The sequence below is a fragment of the Spinacia oleracea genome, chromosome 2 (genome assembly GCF_020520425.1).
Source record: "Spinacia oleracea cultivar Varoflay chromosome 2, BTI_SOV_V1, whole genome shotgun sequence".
In the NCBI taxonomy this organism is placed as follows: domain Eukaryota; kingdom Viridiplantae; phylum Streptophyta; class Magnoliopsida; order Caryophyllales; family Amaranthaceae; genus Spinacia; species Spinacia oleracea.
Window position 1 is genome coordinate 108,019,759 of NC_079488.1, and position 24,961 is coordinate 108,044,719.

Here is a 24,961-nt window from a genome sequence, read left to right on the forward strand (position 1 = left end):
CATGGGTCACAAAGTATTATTCAAGACCCAATATTTTCGGGTCGGTTTCAGGTCGGGTCGATTTTTTACCAGTCTACATGCAACCCTTACTCTTAGATATTTGTGTTGTGTTGCATTCCCGACAGGACCACAGCACATCTGCGTGCATATTAGAGATTTTACAAACCGGAATATGAGATGGCATACAAGTAAAAAATTCTCAGCCAGCAACACATAAGATGATAAGAAGGAGCTGGTGGTGCAGGATTGATGATCTTCATATGTCACTAGCAAGTATTGATAATCTAGGGGATTAGAATCTATTACTCCCAAAAAGAAAATCCTCGCTCTTTTACAACTTTTCTGAATTCAGGTTGCTCTGTAGCATCACTTCCTCCACCAATCTGTTTTCTAATGGATTTGGTTTTGCCGGGGACATGATCACTATCCACCAACTTAGTTTCTGAACTTGTGACATGAGAGGTTTCCAATTCCATCTGCTTATTAGACAACCAGGTCTGGATCAATTCCTCTGTTTTTACATCTGGATTCATATCTTTTTCCTTCATCTCTGAATATATCTTGTGTGCTTCTTCCAGCTTTCCATTCAAAAATAGTCCATGGATCAAAGCAACATGTGAAGTTACATCATCATTCAAACCATTCTCCTTCATCTGATCCCACAGGGTAAACACAATATCTATCTGCTGCCATCTGCAAAATTTCCTTATTAATATAAGATAACTATCTTTATTTGGTTGACAACCCAACTCCTTCATCTTGTCCAACAACATAAATGCCTCTTCTCCACTCCTCTGAATGCCCAAGAATGCATGAAAAGTTCGAATACTGGGTTTCAACCCACGGCTAAGCATCACATCAAAGACATTCTGCGCTTCATCCCTTTTCTTGGCCTTACATAATGGCTTAATCAATGAGTTATAAGTGACCACATTCGGAGCAATGCCCTTATCTTCCATGATTTGCAGAAGATTCAAGGCTTCCTTTGCACGACCTTCCTTTGCAAGAGCGTGCATAATAGAATTATAAGCTTTCCTATCAGGTAAAATACCCATTTCCTTCATCTGGCCGAACAATTTGAGGACTTCCTTCAGCCTGTTTAACTTTGAGTAACAAGAAATAATACTTGAAAAAGAAAAGACATCACGTTTTACTCCCAATTCAATCATCAACCTCCAGAATCTATTAGCCTCACGAGGACTACCTACAATATTGCACCACCCATTCAGGATGATGTTAAAACTCTTGGTATTAAACTGGTATGTGTTTCTGTTACTGAAGAGCAACTGCTCAGCTTCCTGAACATTCTTATATCGAGTAAGAGCAGAAAGTAGCTTCTGAAAATCATCCACCCCAACAAGAAAGTTAAACCTTTTAAAACCATGGAAAGTGTTTATGGCATTCACAACATCATGAGTTGCAGCATATCTTCTAATCATAATCAGTAGAGTTTTAGGATTTACAATACCAGCCTTTCTCATCTCATCAATCAAAGACCAAGCAGTATCAAATTTCCTCCTCTTCGCCAAGATTGATATAATCGAATGGTACTGTCTCACTGAATGTACATAATCCGGCTGTTTCCCAGCCCATAGGAAGAACATGATTGCCAACTCCCAATCATTCCTAATTCTAGAGAGGACCTCAACTACAAGCTCTGAAGTGAGAGAAATCCCACATTGATTAAGCTTGTTGGTCACCTCAGCACCACCAATTAACCTTGGATTATCACACGAATTCTCGCCCTGAGACGGGCCACTACCCCTCAAGATTTCCAAAATAACCCCTAAATCATGTTTAAGTTTCTCATCTATAAAACCTAATTTCCCAGCTTCAATACCATCATCTTCCCCACTAAGCTCATCATTTTCATCATTGCCACAACCACTTTCATCACTAACATTAATTAATTCAGTCGAATTCGAATCTAGGTTCAAACAATCTGATGTAGCAGAGCAAAAAAGTTGAATTTTATGACTAAAACTAAAAGGGTATTTGAGATTTTCAGCAACAGGACTAAACAGTTTATAACCAGTTACGAAATTAGGAACATGGGTTCTCCCCAAATTCATTGAATTAACACGGACACCCAAACAATAGTCATAAGAGAAGTTTAACAGAGAAAACCCTCTTCTGAATTTCCACATTTTTGGGTTTCTTACTAGGAAATTGAAAGTTTACAGATATTAATTCTTTGAGCAGAGTTATTGGAGTTACCACTATAGTTGACGGCCTTATGCGGAGATAGGGTGGCGCAACATCCTGTAGACGGCGGAGCAAGAGAGGGAAGTTGCTGTGTACTAGTTTCCGTTGGCGGCTTGGCGTCGCGAGGAGAAAGTTTTGAAGTCGGGTAGAAAGGTTGAAGTGGCAGTGCGCGGTTCCGACCCCTGAGTTTTGGAGGAAGTTGCAATCGGTGGATTACACGGGCGGGCCCGAATATTGGGTGCTTCTGGCTCGGGCTGGGTTGGCTAGAGTAGGAACTATTTGGGTCGCGTTCTTGAGTCTTGTCTTAGCTCAGTAAGACTCTGTCTTATTCACCTTATTGTTATAGTTTATTAGACCTGATTAGAAAAATTACACTGGATCAGACCAGAAAAAGTAAAAAATAGTCAGATAAAACATTAAGACAAGACCAGGTAAAGAGAACAAAAACGCTACTACCTTTGTAACTTTGCTTTTCATCCCCCATTAATCTACAACATCTACTCATGTCACTATTTAACATTAACATGGTTCATACATGTTATTACCTCGTCCATGTCACTCGCTAAATTAACAGACTAGGTCCAGCCATGCATCCAACTTTTTACGAATTACTTATTTCGAAATTATAGTCTAATCCCACCTTTTCAACGGGTGGAACAAACCGGCTAAACGGGTCATCCCGCCCATGAGCATCTCCACCAAAAAAATCCTAAGACTATTGAGCTAGGGATTGGAACTAGTGTATGTCTTAATTAGGCCCGACTTTGGGGCGGTCCAATCAGATTTATAGCACCGGGCCACAAAGTTTTAGGGCCCAAAAGAAATTTGCAATGTTTTCAAGGTAATTTAGTTTGAAATTTTTTATGCAAATTATAGAGTTTAATAATGATGAAGTAGCTTCACTTAATGTGACTATGTTGTTTTTGAGGATCATACATTATGAAAGAACTTTATAAAGTGAGTTGTATAAAATTGTCCCATCAAATTTAATTTGTTTTGGTTGATTGAATTTATCATCGAAAATAAGTCTAACCTAGTCATCTTAAAAGTTTTTCGACAGTTTTCTTATATATTTCAAGGGGTTTATGGATGACTGTGAATGAAATGAACGTTGAATGAAAGGGATAATATTTACAAGCTAAGGGAAATAAAAAATTAGCAATTTGGGAAGCAAGTCCAACACAATATATGTGCGGATAAAGCCTACAATTGGCATGCATATTGTGCCAGGACTGGTGTCGACGCTAGTTTTGGGCACAATAATCGTCGTTTTATCAAATGCCCCGCTTGGTTTATTGCTGGGGAATTGTGTTTATTCTTAAACTTTATCAAATACGAATACAAACTTAATACATTTATGCACGAGAGACTTTTTAAAAGAGATTTTCTAACAAGTGTACAAGCATGAAAACAAATAATAGCCATTGTTAAAAAAATGTAGGATACACAATTATACGCCAATTAATCTACCAATGCATTAATTAACATATTCTGAAACACTCGTATAAAATTTTGAATAATACCGATAATTGAGTAGGGAGTCAAGAGAGAAACATCGATCGCAAATCACAAAAATTATACTTCAATATATAAGAATAATTCTATTAATCAATGGTGAGCAACATATAATTAATTCAAAATATATATGAAGTAATTCATTTATTTGAAGCTTCTAAACATTTGATAGCATAAGATCAGCACAGTTGATTACAATAACATATGTATTCATCACTCCCCGTTGGAGTTTCGACGCATATTCCCTTTGCATGGTTTCTTTCTTCATAGCATTTTTTTCCACAGTCAGTAAGAGTGCAGTTTTTGTACTCACTGTAAGGAGTTGAGCATATCCTTTGTGCATTAATAACCATCATTGCTACAAAGAAAAATAAAGAATAAAACATTAATAAAGAATTACGAAGAAAATAGTTCTTTTTTTTCAAGGGAATAATGTGAGCTAGTATATTAATCAAGGAATAATTATCCATAATTACACAGGGAACAACCTCTCTGGGCCAATTATTTTGACTCGAAAAAAGTTATCTTCCCAAGGTGTTGGACTGTTGGGATACAAAATAAATATCCCTTAACATGTGACCAATAAACATACTTAAAATGAATGCAACAAGAAACGAAGTCTAGAAATTTGAAATAATTAGCACCGCGATTAACCACAACCTGATAATTCGACTCAAACCGAAAATTAACGAATGCAAATATTGTAGTTAACGATCCTTCAAAAGGTAGTAACATTACAACTAATTAAGGAAAATTCTTATTTCATGCAAAAGACATAAATGATAAGTTCTAATTCGCCAAACCAAGTATTACGAGTACAATAGATAAACAAGTAGCAAAACTAATAAAAGTTAAAAAAAAAAAAAAAAAAAATCATTAATTAAAAAAATTATTGAAAAAGGTGTGAACAGTATAAACCTGAGAAAATGAGGACCAAAATTATGACATTTGTTGCAAATAGTTTAACCATTTTTTTTGGGAGAAATAAACGTAGTACGTGTGTAAGATAATGAAGAAAAAAATCGTAAAAACGTTGGTTTTCGAGTGATGGATGTGTGAAATGAAGTACTCTATTTATATATAAGTGTTTATGGTGTGTGATCTTTAATTTTACAAACAATTATTTTGTATATTTTTATTTTAAGGAAACTTTTTATAATATCTTAAGTTTTTTTGGTATAATTAACGTAGATCTTGTATTTATTAGAAAGGAAATAAAATCTTCTATGTATGTAGCGTGTTTACAGGCATATCTGCAATTAAGAGAAGAAATATTTCTAAAATGGAGAAGATATATTCCTAAAAGGAGAAGATATATAATTATAAGAATGAATTTCCTCAAAATTGTAGAAATAGAACTTATTCGTGCATGCTTTTAAGAATCCGTCTACTCACATCAGGGTTTGATGAAAATTATAAAGTGAGTATTTATAAAAGGAAGCTTTACACGCACCATGTTGCGGCAAAGCCAAGACTTATACATTATTATGTAGTATTTATTTTTACAAATATTATTCTAAATAAGAAAATAAATTAGAAATACTACTAGTACTATGTATATTTTAATGGATACTCTGTACCCCTTTCAAAAAATGCTCTGTACTACTATGTATTTCACCAAAAAAGTATCCAAATAACACCTTGTTTACCAAAAACTATTCTAATAATATTACATAATTAAAAAGTGTTGTTAAGAAAGTACTAACCACGTGTACTTCAGTTCATGTATGGTATACATTTACAGAGTTATTTGACAAGGTGAAATGAACTAGGAGTTATTCGTGCCTAGCGCACAACCCGCATGTTAACAGGCATGTTGTGGACTCACATAGTCACATGCTAATAATCATGTTGAGCAGAAACAAGGTAGTAATTCACTGGAGTCAAGTGATTTTGATCACAAGTCCTAAAGGATTCTAAAAGAAGCTTTGTTTGGTTGTTTAATTATTGAATGTTTTGTTTGATTGTGTCTTGAGTCGTCTTTTGAATAAAATATTAATAAACGTAAAGTGAAATGAATAAGCTTCAAAACTCCTGGAACGTATGCACCTTGAGTTTGAACAATAGGGGGAGCGGTTGTCAGTCGTAATGATGTTTGCTTCTAACGGTGATAAAAGACGTTGTATTACTATTTTATGCACAAGGAATTCCGTCACAATAATTGTGGCACATGGTTACTATTTTAATTTAGTGTTTGGAGGGCTCCCAACACTGGTCCATTTGGGTTTAGTAGGAAGGAAACCCGTTCGATACTTATTCTAATTAAATTATTAAGTCAAGTGTTTTGTCAAGTATCGGGACTTGTCTTTATGATTGAATATTTATTCAGTGGCTTTTGCATGTGAACTTATTATGGCATTCAGGAGTGAAGCATGTTAGTTTTAGGCATTTCTTTAGCTTGTAGTACTCAGCTTTTGCTGATTTCGTGCTTTCATGTATTTTGGTCATGGCCTTTGCCACAATGATCCTATGATGATCCATCAATTGCATTTGTGTTGTTGGGAAATAACATTACTAAGCATGACTCGTAGAGGATACTTGCAAGCCAAGTAATATTTCGGGATGGTGTTGATTGAGAGATTTTTAAATTACTTGCATGGTTTGAACACTGTTTTAATAAATAGTCTAGACTATACTTAATTAATAGATTAATTGTTTCAAATTAGATTTTGGTTTGGGTCTATACGGTTCCAACTTGTAGTAGAGGCCATTAACTATCTAATTATATTTTAAAAGTTAGTTATTTCCGCTGCGTAATTCTGGTACTAGCCTTAACGATTATCACGATGGCGGTAATATTCTAGTAATTGCTTTATTTAAGTTGAAAAATAGTTTTATAAAAGCAAGAAATTATAGGGTGTTACAAATTAATCTTCCAATGCACTAATTAACATATTATAAACCACCCGTATAAAATTTTGAATTACTGATAATTGAGTGGGAGTCAAGAGAGAAACATCGATCGAAAATCATAGAAATTATACTTCAATATATAAGAATGTTACTATTAATCAGTGGTGAGCAACATATAATTAATTCAAAATATATATGAAGTAATTAATTTATTTAAAACTTCTTAACATTTGATATATAGCATAAGATCAACACAGTTGGTTACAATAACATATGTATTCATCACTTCCCGTTGGAGTTTCGACGCATATTCCCCTTGCATGGTTTCTTTCTTCATAACATTTTTTCCCACAGTCGGTAAGAGTGCAATTTTTATACTCACTATAAGGAGTTGGGCATATCCTTTGTGCACTAATAACCATCATTGCTGCAAAGAAAATAAAGAATAAAACATTAATAAAGAATTACGAGAAAAATAGTTACCTTTTTAGGGGAATAACGTGAGCCAGTATATTATTTCAATGACTAGATATCCATAATTACACAGAGAACAACCTCTTTGGGGCCAATGATTTTGACTCGAAAAAAAAAACTATCTTACCAAGGTGTTGGGATACGTAATAAATATCCCTTAACATGTGACCAACAAACATCTTAAAATGAATGCATTAAGCTAGAAAAGGAGTCTAGATATTTGAAATAGCACCGAGATTAACCACAACCTGATAATCTGACTCCAATCGGAAATTAATGAATGAAATATTGTAGTTAAAGATCCTTAATAAGGTAGTAACAGTACAACTAGTTAAGGCATTTTCTTATTTCGTGCAAAAGACATAAGTGATAAGTTTTAATTCACCAAACCAAGTATTACGAGTATAATAGATTAAAAAGTAGAGGAACTAATAAAAGTTTAAAAAATATTATTCATTAATTATAACATTATTCAAAAAGTTGTGAAGAATATAAACCTGAGAAAATGAGGACCAAAATTAAGGCATTTGTTGCAAATAGTTTAACCATTTTTTTGGGAGATATATATGTAGTACGCGTGTAAGATAATGAAGGAAAAAAAATTGTAAGCTCGTTGGTTTTCTGAGTGTTAGATGTGTGAATTGAAGTACTCTATTTATATATAAGTGTCGATGTTGTGTGATCTTTAATTTTAAAAACAATTATTTTGTATATTTTATTTTAAGGGAAGTTTTTTTCCTAATATCTTTAGTTTTTTGGTATAATTAACGTAGATCTTGTATTTATTAGAAATAAAATAAATATTCTATGTATGTAGCGTGTTTACAAAATAATTTGTATTTAAGAGAAGATATTTCTAAAAAGGAGAAGATATATTCATAAAAGGAGAAGATTTACAACTATAAGAATGATTTTCCTTAAAATTGTAGAAACGAAAACTTATTCATGCATGCTTTTAAGAATCCGTCTATTGATCTATTCACATAAGGGGTTGATGAAAATTGTAAAGTGAGTATTTATAAAAGGAAGCTTTATATGCACTATTCAGCGGCAAGACAAAGATTTATACATTAGCTGGGCCAAAACTTAATACAAGTACGAAGTATTTAGTTTTACAAATATTATTTTAAATAAGCAAACAAATTAGAAATACTATACCAGTACTACGTATATTTTAATTAATACTTTGTCCTCCTTAAAAAAATTGCACAAAAAAAAAAATCCAAATAACCTTGTTTACCAAAAACTATACTAATTAATATATCTATACTACATATTAAAAAGTGTTTATAAAGAAGTCTACGTGACACGTGGCGTTGCTTTACTGCTTATTAGTCATTCACTTTATGCGATTTTCACATACATGAAAAAAATATGAATTATGGTTTGCATAAGGTTTGAACTCCCAACCTTGTGTTTAAACAATAAAACCTTTACCACTAAGACAAAACATATTTCATGTTATCATTGCGAAAATAAATAAATGCAAATGTTATTAATGTAGTAACCCGGACCATCGCCCGGGCCCGAAAGCTAATTAAATAGTTAAAAAAAGGTGTTGTTAAGAAATTATACGTGCACCTAGAGGTGCAAATGAGCAGAGACTCTCAATAAACTACTCGGGTTCGAGCTCGTTTAAAGCTCGTTCATGTACGTTTATTTAATAAATGAGCAGAGCTTGAACAACTTTTGAAGCTCGTTTAATAAACGAGCTTGAGTACATGAACATTTGTATGTTCGTTTATTTATGTTCATGAACAAGCTCATCTATTTGTGTTCATAATCTAATTTTCCATACATAATGTATGATAATAGATAAAATTCGTATTCTGACTTTAATTTTTACAAAAAAAAAATCATTGAATAAAAATATTTTGAATTTAAAGCTAAATTAGTGCACATTCAAATTTATGATTTCAAATAGCTAAACTTTATAGTGCAAAGCTCGTTTAAGAAATAAGCTCGTTTATGAACTCAGCTCAGTTAATAAATGAGACGGTCATGAACCGTTCACGAACATAAAATCTCTTAAATGAACCGAGCTTGAACAAAATTTTGAGCTCGGTTGAAAGCTCGGGATCGGGATCGAGCAAGCCTAAATTAAATTAACATGAACATGAACATGAACATGAACAATTAATGTATTACTCGACTCGGCTCAGCTCATTTGCACCCCTACGTGCACCCCTATCCATTAGAAACATGACACATCATTCAATCAATTGCAAACATTTCTAATGATAATAAAATGCTTATTATAGAGTTTGAACTCAAGACCACCAAGAAATTAGATTAAGTTTTACCATCTTAACTATCTATTACTTGTGCTTTCATACTCAACTGAAACATATCTAACTTAATAATTAGGAAGATGTTTATTTCGAGCTTTTGTCATGAGCTCTTTACTGTTTGCTAATTTTCATAATATAGTATAAATTTCAAAACTCAAATAATGGGAAAATGTTAAAGTAACAATAAAAACATATTCAAAATAAAAACTTGGGCCATTGTCCGACCCACAAAATAGTTATATTCATGTAAAGTATATCAATGGCCTAAGTTCCTTCATCGACGATTTTTGAAGGGGCTCCATCAATTTTTATCGTTGGAAAACCCAAAATTTAGTTTTGTGTTTAATTTTCTTGCTTTATTTATTTTCTGTTCTACAATAATGATAATTCCACCTTTTGCAAGGAACGTAACGTTTTCCTCAAAAGACATGGATTGTTCTCTTCTCCTTGCAAAGACTTTTCTTTTTGTTTTTTATTATCCAAAATCAGATCTGAAGGACTACCATAAAATTGATTTGTTGGTAAAAATTACATGGGACGCAACCTATCAATTTTACGAATACGTTCAGATGAATTACCATATGAAAATTCCTCTCTCGAGTACAACAACAGATCGTTAGATTGACTCTCTGAAATGGCTGTGTATCCCAGTGATATGTCGTGCAAGGTCTCCTTAATGATAATTAGTTATGATGAAGAAAACATTTTGATACAATTTACTATGTGTTCTTTTCAAAGTCAGATTTCCTTTATAGATGTCATATAGTTTTTCATGAATGAATTGGTTTTATTATAAAATAGTAAAAAAAATATCCATTGGAGCTTATGACTACAGAAAGAAAGAAAATCGGCTCTAAGTGATAGTAGAAAAATATGTTAAAAAAATAACTACAATTATAAGGTCCTGGTACACGCGACGAGTGCAAACATTTTCAAAACTCTAGTGTATATGCAATAAATGTTCCAACTCTAGTTTTTAACCATATAAATTTTAATTCTTCCACGAAATATCCCCGGGATTTCGCCTAATGTGAGTCATGTCACTTGTTAATATTGACGTGGTTCATGCATGGCATTATCTCGCATATGTCATTCGTCAAATTAACAGACTGAGTCTAGCCCATCCATTTACGAAATATTTATTTCAAAATTATAGTCCAAGCCCGCTTTACGGGTGGAACAAACCGGCTTAGACCCTATTCTTTAGAGCTAAACTGAACTGAACTGAACTGAACTGAAATTAACTGAACTATACTGAATGCTCCTGAACTTAACTTAACTTAACTTAACCAAATAATAAATAGTAAATAATTAATAATTAATATTTAAATAATAAATAATAATAACGATGTAAATAATATAAATAATTAATAATAACAATAATAAGTTGAATTAAACTGAACTGAATGTTCCTGAACTGAACTGAATTAAACTGCAAAATAAATCATAAAACTACAGTTAAGCCCAAAAAAAACAGGGGTTTAGCGAATATCCCGCCCATGAGCATCTCCCTCAAAATAACCTAAGACTTTTGAGCTAGGGATTGGGGTGTTATGTCTCAAACTCTCAATCATTAGATCTGTAATGCTTGTAGTGGTAAGTCATACTCATACTTATTGGTGGAGAACACTCCTATCACACTTTAAAGTTTAAACTATAGGTTTATGCACCAATTAGGCTCCCTCTTCCAACCTCAACACCAAAGTCAATTTTTTTTTTTTTATACACTTTTGTAATTTAATTTTTCGTGCAAGCAACTCAATTCGTAAAAAAGTTTGTAAAATATTTTGGTTAGAAAGAATTGATTTGGGTGTTTATGCCCTTTGAAATCTTTATTTAAAAAGATATTCTTTCTGTTTCAAAAGGCCTTTTTCTTTTGTGGGGGAAAATTCAGAGAGAGAAAGGGTATTATATTGAGAGAGAAAAAAATGGCGGCAATGGGTTCTTTGAGAGGGTTTATGAAGAAGAAGAGGGTCATTGGAATTGTATTGGGTCAATTTCTGTCTGTTCTAATCACTTCTACTGCCTTCACATCATCTGAGCTTGCCCGCAAAGGTCCGTCCCATTAATTCCCCAGTTAATTGTCACGTTGATAGTGTAATTTGAACTAATAATGCAACAATAAATTCCGGACAAAGAGAGTAGTTTAGTAATGCTTAAAAAGTTCAACAAGGTTGTATTTTCATGTTCAAAATTCTATGTGAAATTTACCTTGTTCTTGTAATTGTTATTAATTTTTTTTTTTTACTTTTTTAAATTCTCTATTTTTGCTTCAATTATGCTGAAAAGAGTACTTTTATCTTTCAAGAATCTTACTTTTTGTTAAAATCTATTTGGCGAATTTTCCCAATTTGAGCTTAATTACTTTATAATCTATTGCTTTTCTAAAAATTGGACCTTTGATCATTCAGGAGTGAATGCACCAACTTCTCAATCCTTTGCAAATTATGTGCTATTGGCTATTGTATATGGAGGATTATTCATTACTAAGAAAAAAGCATTAAAGGTGAGATCTTGTATAGTTATGATTTATTTTAGTGATATGATTTATTATTTGCATGCTGTAAAATACAATCAGGTATTTATGTGCTATTGGGTCTTCTTGTAGTTATGAGTTTAAGTGTTTGATCACTCGGTCCGAAATTAATAGTCATGTATGAACTATGAAGTATTATAATTTTGGAATGTTTCAAAAATGTTGTCACATTTCCAAAATCATGATTCATGAATAGTTTATGCTTAGATTTCCTCCAAATATACACCCATTTATGTAGAGTGGTGGAGAGATTTTGGATAAAAGACAACTATTGTAGAGGGTATTTTAGTGCAATTGTAGTTAATATTTGAGAATAGGAGATTTTCATAATGTGACTATTAATCAAGATTGACGAATTCTTAGGGATGACGTTCAGGAATCCGATCCTTAGTACATTTGCATCTTTAGTGAAGTGAGCCTCAAAGAATGTTGAATAAGTAAAAAGTAGGAAGAAGAAACAAGCATAAGCACTTACATCATGATATTGTACGGACTATTCGTTCTGATGCATTATTGGAGTTGAATGATATGTTCACATCTGCTGAGAATGATCTGTCACTTATATTATATGGACTTTATATATATCTTTTGTCAACTGAATTATATTTACAAATCCTAATTTGATAGCTATTTGACTATTTAAGCTGTCATTATTCTAACTTAGTCATCCTATTATCAATTGATCATATTTTGCTGTATGTATATTCTGACTGGATTGAATTGCGGCTGGTGCATGTTTATTGGTAAATTCACAAAGCATGGGAAAGCTGTTGTGAAACTGAGATGTTCTGATTGTGAGTTGATTGTTATTGAAATTAAAAGATCAAAATTTGGAATTAATTCTGTTTAAAATATGTGAATACTTGAAGTTATCTTGTTCCTTGCTTGACATTATCTTATCAAAATTTGTCTAGAGTTTAGACAAACCTTACATTGATAATTAGTATGATATCCTATCTTAGGCATAAATGAAAGGACAAAAGATATTGAAATTAGTGGAACAGAAACAGTGCTGCGTTTATCAATAAACAGTGCTGCATTTTTAGTGCTTCATAATCCTGAAGTAAAAGCGTATTTCTGTTCCTTTGATATTGTGACTGTCTCTAATGTTATGCCAACCGTGATGCTTCATAGTCCAATTTATGTTGTGTTATTGTGTAGCTTAGTGTTCAAAAATCGATGATAATGGGTTAATTAAACTTTTTTTTCTGCTTCTATAAAGTTTTTTCTTATATTTCAAGATCATGTCTTGCAGGCAAAATGGTATTACTATGTCCTTCTTGGATTGGTGGACGTGGAGGCCAATTTTTTAGGCAAGTTATTCTTTAATGGAGCTTTTTAGGCTATGTTCTGTTCACCTTATAACCACTTATTTCAAGAAAAGTAAGTTTAGATAAGTTCAGATAAGTTCAAGAAAAATAAGTGAAAATCAGGTGAATAAAACGCACCCTTAACCACACTGATTTTCTCTGGGGGTTTCAATAGTATGTTTGAGTGCCCCTTTCTCAATTTGTCCATTGTTTTCTTCTTAAGAAAATTTCAAAGCCAGTTCGAGTTTATTTGGTTTTTATAGTCATTATCAATCAATTCTTTCAAAAGCCCCTTAACCTCAGAATTACATGATTTTAATTAAGCCATCATGCTGTTTGTGAATTTGGATGCATTCTGTTTAACTGTATGTATAAATTTCTCTCCAACACTTGTTCGTGTTTTCATTTGCAGTGGTGAAGGCATATCAATATACATCCCTGACAAGTGTTATGCTTTTGGATTGTTGGACAATACCTTGTGTAATGATTCTCACTTGGCTTTTTCTGAAGACGAAGTATGGATGGAGAAAGTTTGTGGGTGTAGTTATCTGTGTTGCTGGTCTTGTCATGGTTGTTTTTTCAGATGTCCATAGAGATGAACGCAAAGGTTAGACAATACTCTTCAATTTCAGATGCCCCGTTTTAAAGATTGAAGTTATGTTATTGTTATGGATGCTGTGTTGCTGTAAAGAAATGTTTTATACAGCCAGTTAATCTTCGCTGATGAATATATTATTACGTAATGCATATTATCTAAAATATCTTCTTTTCTTTTTTAGTTTTTGCGGCTGTGTAATTTTCCATGTTGAGGTACTTTGCAATTATTGAGCTTAGCATGGCTTTCTATGAACTTTGCAAAGTAGCTGGACTGATTTTGACTGATTTTTTTACCTCCACTTTCTGGCAATTATTTGAGCAGTTAATGTGATATGTTTATTTTGTGCGCTTTAAACGGACCAAGGACACTTCAGCAAAGATGTGCAATTTTTTAATTTTCATGTTTGTCTCTCGTTGCTTCAACTGTGGTGTTTGGTTTTCCTATGACGGGTTTAGGAGAATAGAGAGGGGGTGGAAATTTTCATATGTTAAATGAAGTACCAGTAGCCCTGCTTGATTTAATTATTCCAGAATCCAGAAATTCAACTTTTATGACCAGTTATCTTTGATAGTAGTATGTCATACATGCAATCCAGTAACCATTTGATGAACTTGCTGTGAGGTGACTAGCAATATGCTGGAACTTTGTTTGCTTTCCGAGGATGCAAAATTTACTGTTTGTTGTGATGTTCATCTGTGTTTGATCTGCAAATTTACCACAATTTATTAATGAGGAGGTGCAGGTTGGTCATTGTTTTATCATTAGGCACAACATCAAACCAAGATGCCTTTGATCTAACATTCTAACCATTACATGAAATTATTATGAGATTTTATTTTGTTTTTTATTTTCTTCTTTAATCTTAGCAATAACAAGTGCTCATTAATATCTGTATACGTGTGTTTAGAGAATGGGAGCAATCCGCTGAAAGGAGACTTGCTTGTGTTTGCTGGTGCTACCCTTTATGCAGTCACCAATGTTGGCGAGGTTAGTGCTTACGTTTATGTTTTTCATGTTTATATTTGCAATTATTTTTGAAGAATTTCTATTTAATTTGCTGATGTATGTGATAGGATAGTCAATAACAGATAAAAAAAACTTCCTTGATATTGAATTGTTGAGCTTGTTTGTGAATGCTATGGATAATTCTTTGCCAGCAAGCACTCTATAGTCTATATCATCATCATGCAGACTACAGTGGCTAATTAAAGTATGTGCAGTTTTTGTTTTCCCTCTTTTTCTCAAGCATAAACGCCTACCTACAAGAACTTTTATGAATTCAAACACTGCCTACGAGATTTTGCTGAAAGAATAGGTCATATTTATAGAGAAAATTAATTGGCATCTGTTATGAGTTAATTGCATTGCTGACTCCATATACATTGCCAACACGGTGTTTTATGCAGGAATTTCTTGTAAAAAATGCAGACCAAGTTGAACTGATGGGAATGCTGGGACTATCTGGTGCAATCATTAGTGCTGTCCAAATGTATCCTCAATTTAACTTGTTTCCTTCATATCTTGCCACATCATTGTTGTTTCAGAAACTTACGGGGATACTCATAATGCCTTCATAGAGTTCTTGTATGGACTACATGAAAAATGACATGTCTTATTTGTTTCTGCATAGCCAAGCAAATCCTTGACAGATTTTCAGAAGCATACTGGAGCGCAATGAGCTCAGATCAATCCAATGGTCAGCTAAAGCGGTAAGTCCCTTACCCATGTTCTTGCATCCGATTGATAGCATGTTGCATATTCTCATAGAACATATCTATATTATTAAAGGGGAGTGGTGGTAAATGTGAGGGCTCCAAAACTTAAATCCCCATCTATCATACATTGTTATTTAAGGAAATTTAGGCAATTAATTGGGAGACTTATTTTAAAATAAGCAAGAATACTCAACAGGAAAGAACAAGGAAACATTGAAATCGATTACACAAAGTTAACATCCGCGTGTTAAGAGTTTTTTTATACTTTTTATAGGTATCTGTGCAATAGCACGGGCACATACTAGTTAATATTATCCTTTCGTATGTTGCACACTTTTCCCGAGCTTTGTTTGTGTGTGTGCACAACCAACAAAACTATATGGTTTCCCTAACAATTGACTGAAACATGTATCCAACTTTGTTAATGCCAATATTAGTTGATTTTGGTTGCCTTTGTTATTAGGTACTTCCTTTCGCTGGCTTTGCAGTTGCAATGTTTCTGTTTTACTCCTTGGTTCCTGTCTTGCTGAAGGTACGTACGTAGCTGATTGCCCTAATCTGCTAGCTTTCCCTTTGTTCAGGGACACGATACTGTCCTGTCAAACTAGAAAGAAATGGGCTATATTTACACATTGCTGAATCTACCAAACAACAATGGTATTTTCTCTGCTTTCTTTTGCAGATGAGCGGATCAACAATGCTGAATCTGTCACTGTTGACATCAGATATGTGGGCTGCTCTAATTCGAATCTTTGCCTACCGCGAAAAGGTTTGTACGTCCTCTCTTATATACGGGAGTATTACTCATTTTGCAATCTTAGCACTATAAATGACATGATAAGCCTGTTTTACTGCAGGTTGATTGGATGTTTTTTGTAGCTTTTGCGGCTGTTGCAGTTGGTCTTGTTATATACTCTTGGTATGTTAGCAAAAACTCGACTTTGACTAAAGTTTATTTTTATAATTACTTCATACAAAAACATCATATATTAAGCAAAATTCAAGACAATGTTAATATTATTGGTTATGATTCTGTAGGGGGGACAAAGTAGAGGAAAAAGTCCGTGCTCGTGCTCGTGTTCGTGCAGCTAATCAAGAAAGAGATGACAGTAAGGATCATGACCAGGAAGCTGGTGTCTCAAACAGCAGTACCTTGAGAAGAGGAGATGATTGTAACAATGAACACAAAGAAGAGGAGGCCAATTCGAGTCTCGCGCAACGATGAACACACACATTTGTTGGAGAAAATGTTCCTCTTGGAGTTTAACTTGGATCATGGATAATTGGGGTGTATACAAAATTATACTTGTATAGTTGTATAGTAATTTGTTTCATCGTACAAGAACAATCATTGTTTTTGATGAATTATATTCAATTTTATCAAAGTGGGCTCATTGAAGGTGCAAGTAGGGATTTATCAAAGTTCGTTTCTTTTTCGGTCATTTACTGTTACCGGGAGGTCAATCAAGCGGTAGATTTCTTGGTGGTGAAAGGAAGTTTTTGTCCTAATTTGTCGTTTTGGTATTCTTTCTTTTGATCCTTCCCTTTTCTTCATCATCCAAAATGATGAGTTAGGTTGGCCCTTTCAAAAGAATTGACCTGGTTTTTTCCCCTTTCGAATAATTTTTTTTAAAAAAAGTCAGTTTTTGGTTTCAATGTTGCACACGATCGTTTTTGCATTCTCAGTCCACACACAGATCTATCTTTGCAACACAAAATGGGCAGGAAAAGATTAGAATACCCTTTCACCCGCAACTTAATAGCCTTCAGAGAAAAGTATACAGATGAGATAATGCACCAAAATCTAATTTCAATATGAGCAATCAAATTAATAATGGACAAACACAAGAACAAGGCTAAAACTTCACTAGACTAATGTTAGAATCCAACCTTTCTTGTCTTGTACTTTTCTTATCCTTCCTTGTACTTTCTTTATCTAAGCTTTCTATGACTTTTCTTTTAAGTTTTTAGGCTTTAGATAAGATTATTATGTTTCTGTCAATCCAATATTCACTTAAGTTTTTAGTTAATTCAAAATAAACCTCTATGAAGGGTATGAACCAATATGTCTCACCAGAAAGTGCATTTTCTCAATTACTAGCGTTGTGGTAAGTCTTATTGATATTGTGTTGTCGCTTGTTTTTAAGCTTTCTAGACTTAACAAAGTATCCCCGAACAGATACACTTGTATCGTCGGTCCCACTTGTGACTATTGTGCGCATACTGGTGCACGATCGACGCTCACGTCCCTCTCTTGTTGCCAACAGACAAGAGCACTCCTTTCAGAAACCTTTGCTCGCTTGTGCTTCACGAGCCCTTTAAATTCTTTCCGCACAAGGCTTGCGCCCTTACTGCCCACTAGGTAAGAGCGTGCCGCACGATCCGGTGCCCAAAATATTCGGACTATGATAGTTGGTATTAGAGGCAAGGGTCAAACCTAGGCCTAGAGAGACCCTTGTAAACAGTTCAAGATGGAAGAGATCAAAGAAAGGCTAGCCTGGCTAGAGGGAAAGTAAAAAACATATATGGACCCAACTCGAGGAGATTTTCATAAAGCAAGATAGGCGAATTGACGAGCTTGAAGCTGGTGTCGAAGAATTGAAAACAGAAAGAGATTCATTGTGCGAGCATTTCAACTATGTGCAAGGGTTGGCTGATGACTCGCAAGACAAGTGCGCTACTCTAATGCGTGCTAACAGAGACACTGGTGGTGGCGATACAAGCTGAATCAAGCCACCCAAGCCTCGTACCTTAGAGGTCGATATTTTCATCTTCGACATGGAAGAATACTTCAGGATTTGCCAACTGAAGGGAGATATAATAGTGGACACAACAACAATGTATTTGGCTGATGATGTCAAACTCTGTTGGCGTTGTAAGTACGCCTACGTCCAAGCCAAGAAGGTGGTGATAGATACATGGGAAGAGTTCAAGGCAGAGCTGGTATCCCAAATTTACCCTGAAAACACAGTAGCTAGCGCAAGGCCTTAATACAAGGCCCATGGCCTGCAGGCCCCCGCGTGCGTTGTGTCATTGTGTGTGCGCGGATTGTGCGTGGTCGGCCTTGGCCTTGTGTCTCGGTCGATCACCACTCGACTTGTATAAGGTTTATTATACTAAACCTAATATTTTTTACACATGCACAAGACACAACAAAAACCCTAATTCTCTGTGTGCCTCCAAGTGAGAAAGAACTAAGTTCCCCCATAACCAAAAATACCTTAAGAAAGTTCTAAGCTAACGGATTCAATGCGGAACTGAATGTGTCGGTGGACTATTGATAGGCTGTCGTACACCCGTCAAAAATAAAATCCTAACGAAACCTCCTAACAATGTAGTAGGGTAAGCAGGGTCGAATCCACAGAGAGATGGCTATTTAAATCTAGCTTCCAAGGTATGGCGAAACTAACAATGTCACGAAATTTAGGATTCAATGTTTAAACTAAAATAAATAGAAAAATAAACTAAAAGATCTAGGGCAACGGTTCACCATGTTCATAGTTCAGAATCAATCAAAACATCATCAACAACTCAAATATTCAAATTATCTAGAGCACAAGTTAATCCTACGGTCGGGTCTTAACACTCTCAATTCAACATATGCAGTTCGATCGCTAACATAATCAGAATTGCTAGTTGTAGGTAAGCCTCTAAAATTCGATCTTTCGATTCTAAATCCTATTAGCATGATTTAATCAAACAATTGATCAGATTGCAAAGATTAACAATATAAACCTAATCAACTAGAAATATCAATGAATAATCAAACCATCAACAATAATAATAAGGATTCATAATATAAACATGGATTCCCAAACCCTAGAAAAGAAACTACTCAATCATGAAACGAACAATGAAAATCAAATCTAAGAATGAAAACATAATTAAAAGCAATAAATAAAATAAAAACGAAAATCAATAATACCTCAAAGAATTACATTAATGGAGTTTGTAGAAAAACTATGGTTCATGAAAAAGAAAAGAGAGAAAAAAAACGTGAGAGAGGAGTTCCAAGAGAATTAAAACCTAAAGGAAATAAAAGCATGAGGGATAAAAGCATTCCCTTGAAGTATTTATATGCTTCTCAAATTCTAAACAAAATAGGAAAAAATAACAATTACATAAGCTAAGATTTAATTGGACGATCACGAAGACCAAAACACGCGCGGAAATCACTTGGGCGCAGAAACCAGCGGGCCCGCTGGTTGGTCGCTGGTTTTCGCGCCCAAGGAGGAGAGTTGGGCCTGCGTTTTGGGCCGTAGGCGAATCGGATAGTCGAGCCATCTTGTTTATGTCATAACTCTTGTTCTACAATGCCTATAAGGACGTGTGACCTGTCGTTGGAAAGCTCTTGAAGTCTACTTTCTAGCCCAATCAAATTCGTCTCATTCCGACATGTAGAACTTGAGATATCATCAAAAGAGTGAACGCTTGTCCGTTTTGATGCTTAGAAAAATAGCGTTTAGCTTCGTTGTTGACTCAAAATTATCCCTAGAGACATGCAATGATCCTCGAGTCAACATTCCATCCGTTCATCATCCAAATCAACTCATAACACTCCGAAAGCATCCAAATGACCGTAAAATCACCTGAAACATTAAGAAAACACAAACGGGGCGTAATAGAGTACGACAACGATAACTTATGCAAATGTGATCCTAAATGCAACTAAAATGATATAAATGCCTATTAATGCAACCTAAATGCGCCTAAAATACCCTATACAAATATGACTCATCAAATTCCCCCAAGCTAGACTGTTGCTTGTCCCCAAGCAACACTAAACCAAAGATAGAGAAACGAGACGCACATGACTTTCATAAAACCATGGTAAGACCAACCTAACTCTCGAGCAAACAATCAAACAGAGTTATTGAGACGGAAATCTAGCTCAGATACAAATAGAACCACAAAGCATCGTGATCCACAATCGAAACAACCAAGCTTAGCCACAAACTATTCTCAATCAAGCTAGTCGTCGCCGCATACCTTGTAGAATATAAATATATGATGCAACATGGGGTAAGATGACAATAGCAAGAAACGATTTTCATTCAATCACAAAACAAACATGCCGATCAAGAGGTCTTTATAATAAGCTTGTAATGGGGCTAGGTGAAAAGGAAGGGTAGGGTATAATTTGGGAAAAAGTGAGAGTAAGGTCCAACTTGGGGAGCAAATGTGAACTATATGCGTCGGCGTGATAATGCCGCAAATCCAACTCCATCGAACCATGAAACCCGAACAATCAACCAAGTTATAACCAAGGGAAAAACATAATATAATGTCAATGATCTTTCTTCATTCCCCTTTCCCAGCTTTCAGACTACATACAAAAACGAAACATATTTTTTTGATTTTTCTCTCTTTTTTTTTTCTTTTTTTTTTCTATTTTTTTTCTTCTTTTTTTCTTCTTTTTTTTCTTTTTTTTCTTTTTTTTATTTATTTATTTTGGTATGAAAATGAAACTAGATAATGAAATCGAAAGTACATAATAAATCTAATGCTAACTGTTACAAGCTTGGGTGCCAACAATAATATACACCATTTCCGAACCACAAATCCAAACATAGCCTCGAACCACGAACTATTGGCTTAGTGTGCCAATCAATCAACATCAATGAAACCATTACGAACACCGAAGCTCCCCCAAGCTAGATTCGGGACAAGTAACCAACGGGGCTAATAGGGCTCAATTTTGTGGAGTTAAAACAATAAACAGACAAGGCTACAACATGGGTATGAAAGGCAGGAACTGATGTTTCTAAATTCGTCTGAAGGCTTCCTAAGAGAATGGCCTCTGTCATACGCGGCATGCGTGAGTTGCAACTAAACTACTAATGAATCTCAAGCCAAAATCATACGATAACAAGTCACATCAATCACACAAACACATAGTAAGGTGACCTGCAAGATAATTGGCTAGCTATTCTTGACACGAGACCAACATCTTACCGCATACCATTCAATTGGTTCACACAATGCCAAGCAGTTATCAATGTATAGCATGACCGACTGAATTTCAGAATCATAACTAAGTTCAAAAGAAGTTCAAGAGAGTCAAATAAAGCCCGAACATAGTTTGAAAGTCAATTGCACAATGCAGGGTATAAAGACATATGAATGCAAGTAAGAATGCAACTAAATTGAACAATAACACTAGGAAAGCAGTACATTTTTTTTCGTTGCACGTAAACTCCCACCCCTAATGGATGGTACAAAGCGTACAACACCTAAACAAAACAATAAAACTATACTAGAAAGCAACAAAGATAGATATCCCTCCCCCAAGCTAAGCAAAACACAGTGCCCTCACTGTGAAAATAGCAACAATATAACTCAAACAAGGGAGAGGGATGGAAAGTGCTCACTCGTGATGAGGCTCGTCTGCCGAGGATGACTCGGTAGAACTGTCGACAATAGAAGCAGTGTGGCCAGAAGCTTCAAACTGACGACGCAAAGAACCATTATCCATAGATGTGGTGGATTTGGGTGATAGCTAGTGGGTTTAGTTGTTTTCATGATACAACAACCACGATTTAAAATACTCCAATCAACCAAGATGGTGCATAATTCAAGATTCCACGATCAATCCCAACAAGCAATCCAAGCAATGACAATATTCGCCCAATGCTAATAATTCAAACTCAACAACCAACAAACGTTAACCAATCTCAACAAATAATTCATATAATATTCACAACAACGACAACCATTTGAATTCAACAACCAATATTGTAATCAAAATTTCAATTTTCTTTTCAAAAAATGATTCAAGTGAATAAACTTTAGAAAAATTAAAATTTTAATATCTTGTATGCATCGCAAAGACCATAATTTAGTTGCGAACTCACGTGAATTCCGCAAACGAGCCACAATACTACACAATTTGTCAATGCCCACAAAGAATCAAAAACCCCCAAATTGATTTCAAAAGTTAGGGTTTAAAATTCAAAAACAAAATAATGGTGAATATGGGAGATTGGAGAGGATTAGAGGAGGAGGGAAGGTGGCAGATGCGGGCTGGTGGTGCGGCGCGCCGACCACCGAATTGCAGGCGGCCGGCGGCGGTGGTCTGGTGTGGCTGGAAAGAAGGTGGTTCGCGAAGGGAAGGTGGGTGAGGAAGGAGAATGCGCGAGTGGAGGTGAATGGCTGGGCGTGCGCGAGTGAGGGAGAAGTGGTGGCGCTGTCCGCCGGTGGTGAAGGTGGAGAGCCGGCGTAACTGCTGGTTGGTGAAGACGGGGATGGTGGCAGGAGGGAGTTTGGCGGTGGGGTGCTGTCGGTGCGGCGGATGGGCGAGGAGAGAAGGCGAGGGCGTCGTGGGTGATGGAAGGTGGTTGGTTGGTGCTTCTCCGACCACCGGTGTAGCGCCGCCGGCAGTTCGCTGATGGTGGGGAGAAGTTGACGGCGAGTAATGGTGGTGCGGTTCACTGATGTTGGAGAAGGCTGAGGGAGGTAGTAGGTGATGAAAGACTGAGTTTTTTTTTTTTTTTTTTTGAATTTGGTTGGGAGGGAAATCCAGCTAGGGCGCTGGTCCGCCAGCGGGTGTGGCAGTAAGTGCAAGTTTTGGGTGCTAACAAGCCAGCGGGCCCGCTGCCTACCCGCTGGAAAACGCGCACACGAGCAGCGACTGAGCCAACGAGGGGGCTGGTTAGCGCGTGTGTTGGGGCGAGTTGCTAAGGCTTGTCGATGCATCAAAATTCTAGGAATTAACTTGATCGTGCACCTACACATCCTAAAAAAAATCAAGCACCACTAAACTCAAAAATTAGAATTGTTAATAAAAATTAAACACACAAAAATAAATAAATTAATACGATTAAAGAAAAATTAATCTAAAAATGAAATAAAAATATGAATTCAAGCGAACTCAAAGGAAAAAAATCGTTAGTAAAATTAAACGCAAAATAAATAAATAAATACGATTAACGAAAACTAATCTAAAAAGGAAATTATGAATTCAAGTGAACTCAAAGGAAAATATTTTTGTGCTTTTGTTGTTTTTTTTTTTCTCCAATAAATTAACCAAATAAAAATAAAATGGAAATAGATAAAGAAAATTGAAATGAGGGAAAGATAGGAATCGGGTTGCCTCCCGATAAGCGCTCGTTTTAAGTCATTAGCTTGACTCCACTCAAATTGTTAATCAGAAGAATCCAACGCCTTGAGTAATTTATCAAATGCCCCTGCAAACATGTCATTGAGCACTGCGTATGGCTTGAGTAAAACCAAATTCATCCTCGCATATAGGGTATTAGATAAATAAACAGAAAAAATAAAACCAAAAGAAAAAGAATCAGAAGTAGAGGAAAAATCAAAAGAAAAAGAAAAAGGAGAATATTTACAACTTCCCTCTAATTGCTCCTCGGGCAATGTAAACGTTTTAGAATGAGCATCAAGGTCGGCAAGGTCAAATGTATCATGGAATGGAGACCTATTGATAAAGTGCGAAAGACTTAACATGGGGGATGTAGGAAAAAGATCAAGCCTCCGCGAGAACGGGACATAGGCGGAAGGAGATATAGGCTCAACATTGATGCTTTTACCTATAATTCCACCCTCGTGAACAAACTCGTCACTAAAATCGTCAACCAAAAGTTTCGCAACCAACGGTTTCTCAACCATCGATTCTACAACCATTAGTGATTCTTCATCCTCCAAAGTCTCCGTTATATCCAACTTTTCCTCATCAGTACCAAAAGCCAAATGATAACCTTCCTCTAATGAACTAAGATTCTCAAAAAATCCACCATCATCATCATCATCATCATTATAAAGGATTTTCATGTCATAATAAGATGGTTCGAGTTGGAAATTTTGCGTATTAAATCGAAGGAAAGGGTTGACAGTTCTAACATATGACTCGCTATAGGGACAAAGAGAAGTATCATGGTCATGACAATGACACCAAGAACAATAATACGGGGGAGGGGTGTGAGTTTGAGGAATAGGAAAAGAGAAATTTTGCAGAGTAGGTTCAACAAGCATTGTCATCTCCCACTCATATGTATCCCTAGCTAATTGCTCAATCAAATCCCAACACTCTTCTGGAGTCTTCTCCACAAATATATAACTACTCATGGAATCCAACAACAATCTTGTATCTTCATTCAATCCCTCATAAATCACCATACATAGTTCCCATTGTTCAAAAATATGATTTGGACCAAGAAAATCTCCGAGTCTATAATAATACCTCCAAAACACTTCATTCTCGAATTGAGGAAAACAAATAGAAGCCATGTGTATTTTTTTTAAAAAAAGGAATTCTATACACAAACCAAAAAACTATATACAACGTAGCCTCACCAAAAATAAAAGCTAAAAAGAAAAATAAAACCGTCTCCCCGGCAACGGCGCCAAAATTTGATAGGCTGTCGTACACCCGTCAAAAATAAAATCCTAACGAAACCTCCTAACAATGTAGTAGGGTAAGCAGGGTCGAATCCACAGAGAGATGACTA

At 35.3% G+C, this 24,961-nt stretch overlaps 2 protein-coding genes across 2 annotated transcripts; one reads left to right on the forward strand and one right to left on the reverse strand.

The window, feature by feature from the left end:
* Positions 1–90: 90 nt before the first annotated feature.
* Positions 91–2,379, reverse strand: LOC110782180 (pentatricopeptide repeat-containing protein At5g15010, mitochondrial). Its single transcript, XM_021986305.2, has one exon. It carries the CDS (start codon positions 2,145–2,147, stop codon positions 303–305), a length of 1,845 nt encoding a protein of 614 aa, XP_021841997.1. The 5' UTR covers positions 2,148–2,379; the 3' UTR covers positions 91–302.
* Positions 2,380–10,821: 8,442 nt separating this feature from the next.
* Positions 10,822–16,939, forward strand: LOC110782179 (uncharacterized). The gene is made up of 11 exons (XM_021986304.2): positions 10,822–11,393; positions 11,750–11,844; positions 13,130–13,187; positions 13,597–13,791; positions 14,690–14,769; positions 15,189–15,271; positions 15,440–15,491; positions 15,961–16,029; positions 16,180–16,266; positions 16,355–16,416; positions 16,536–16,939. The coding sequence occupies exons 1-11, from the start codon at positions 11,267–11,269 to the stop codon at positions 16,720–16,722; spliced, it is 1,095 nt and encodes a 364-aa protein (XP_021841996.1). The 5' UTR covers positions 10,822–11,266; the 3' UTR covers positions 16,723–16,939.
* Positions 16,940–24,961: the final 8,022 nt, after the last annotated feature.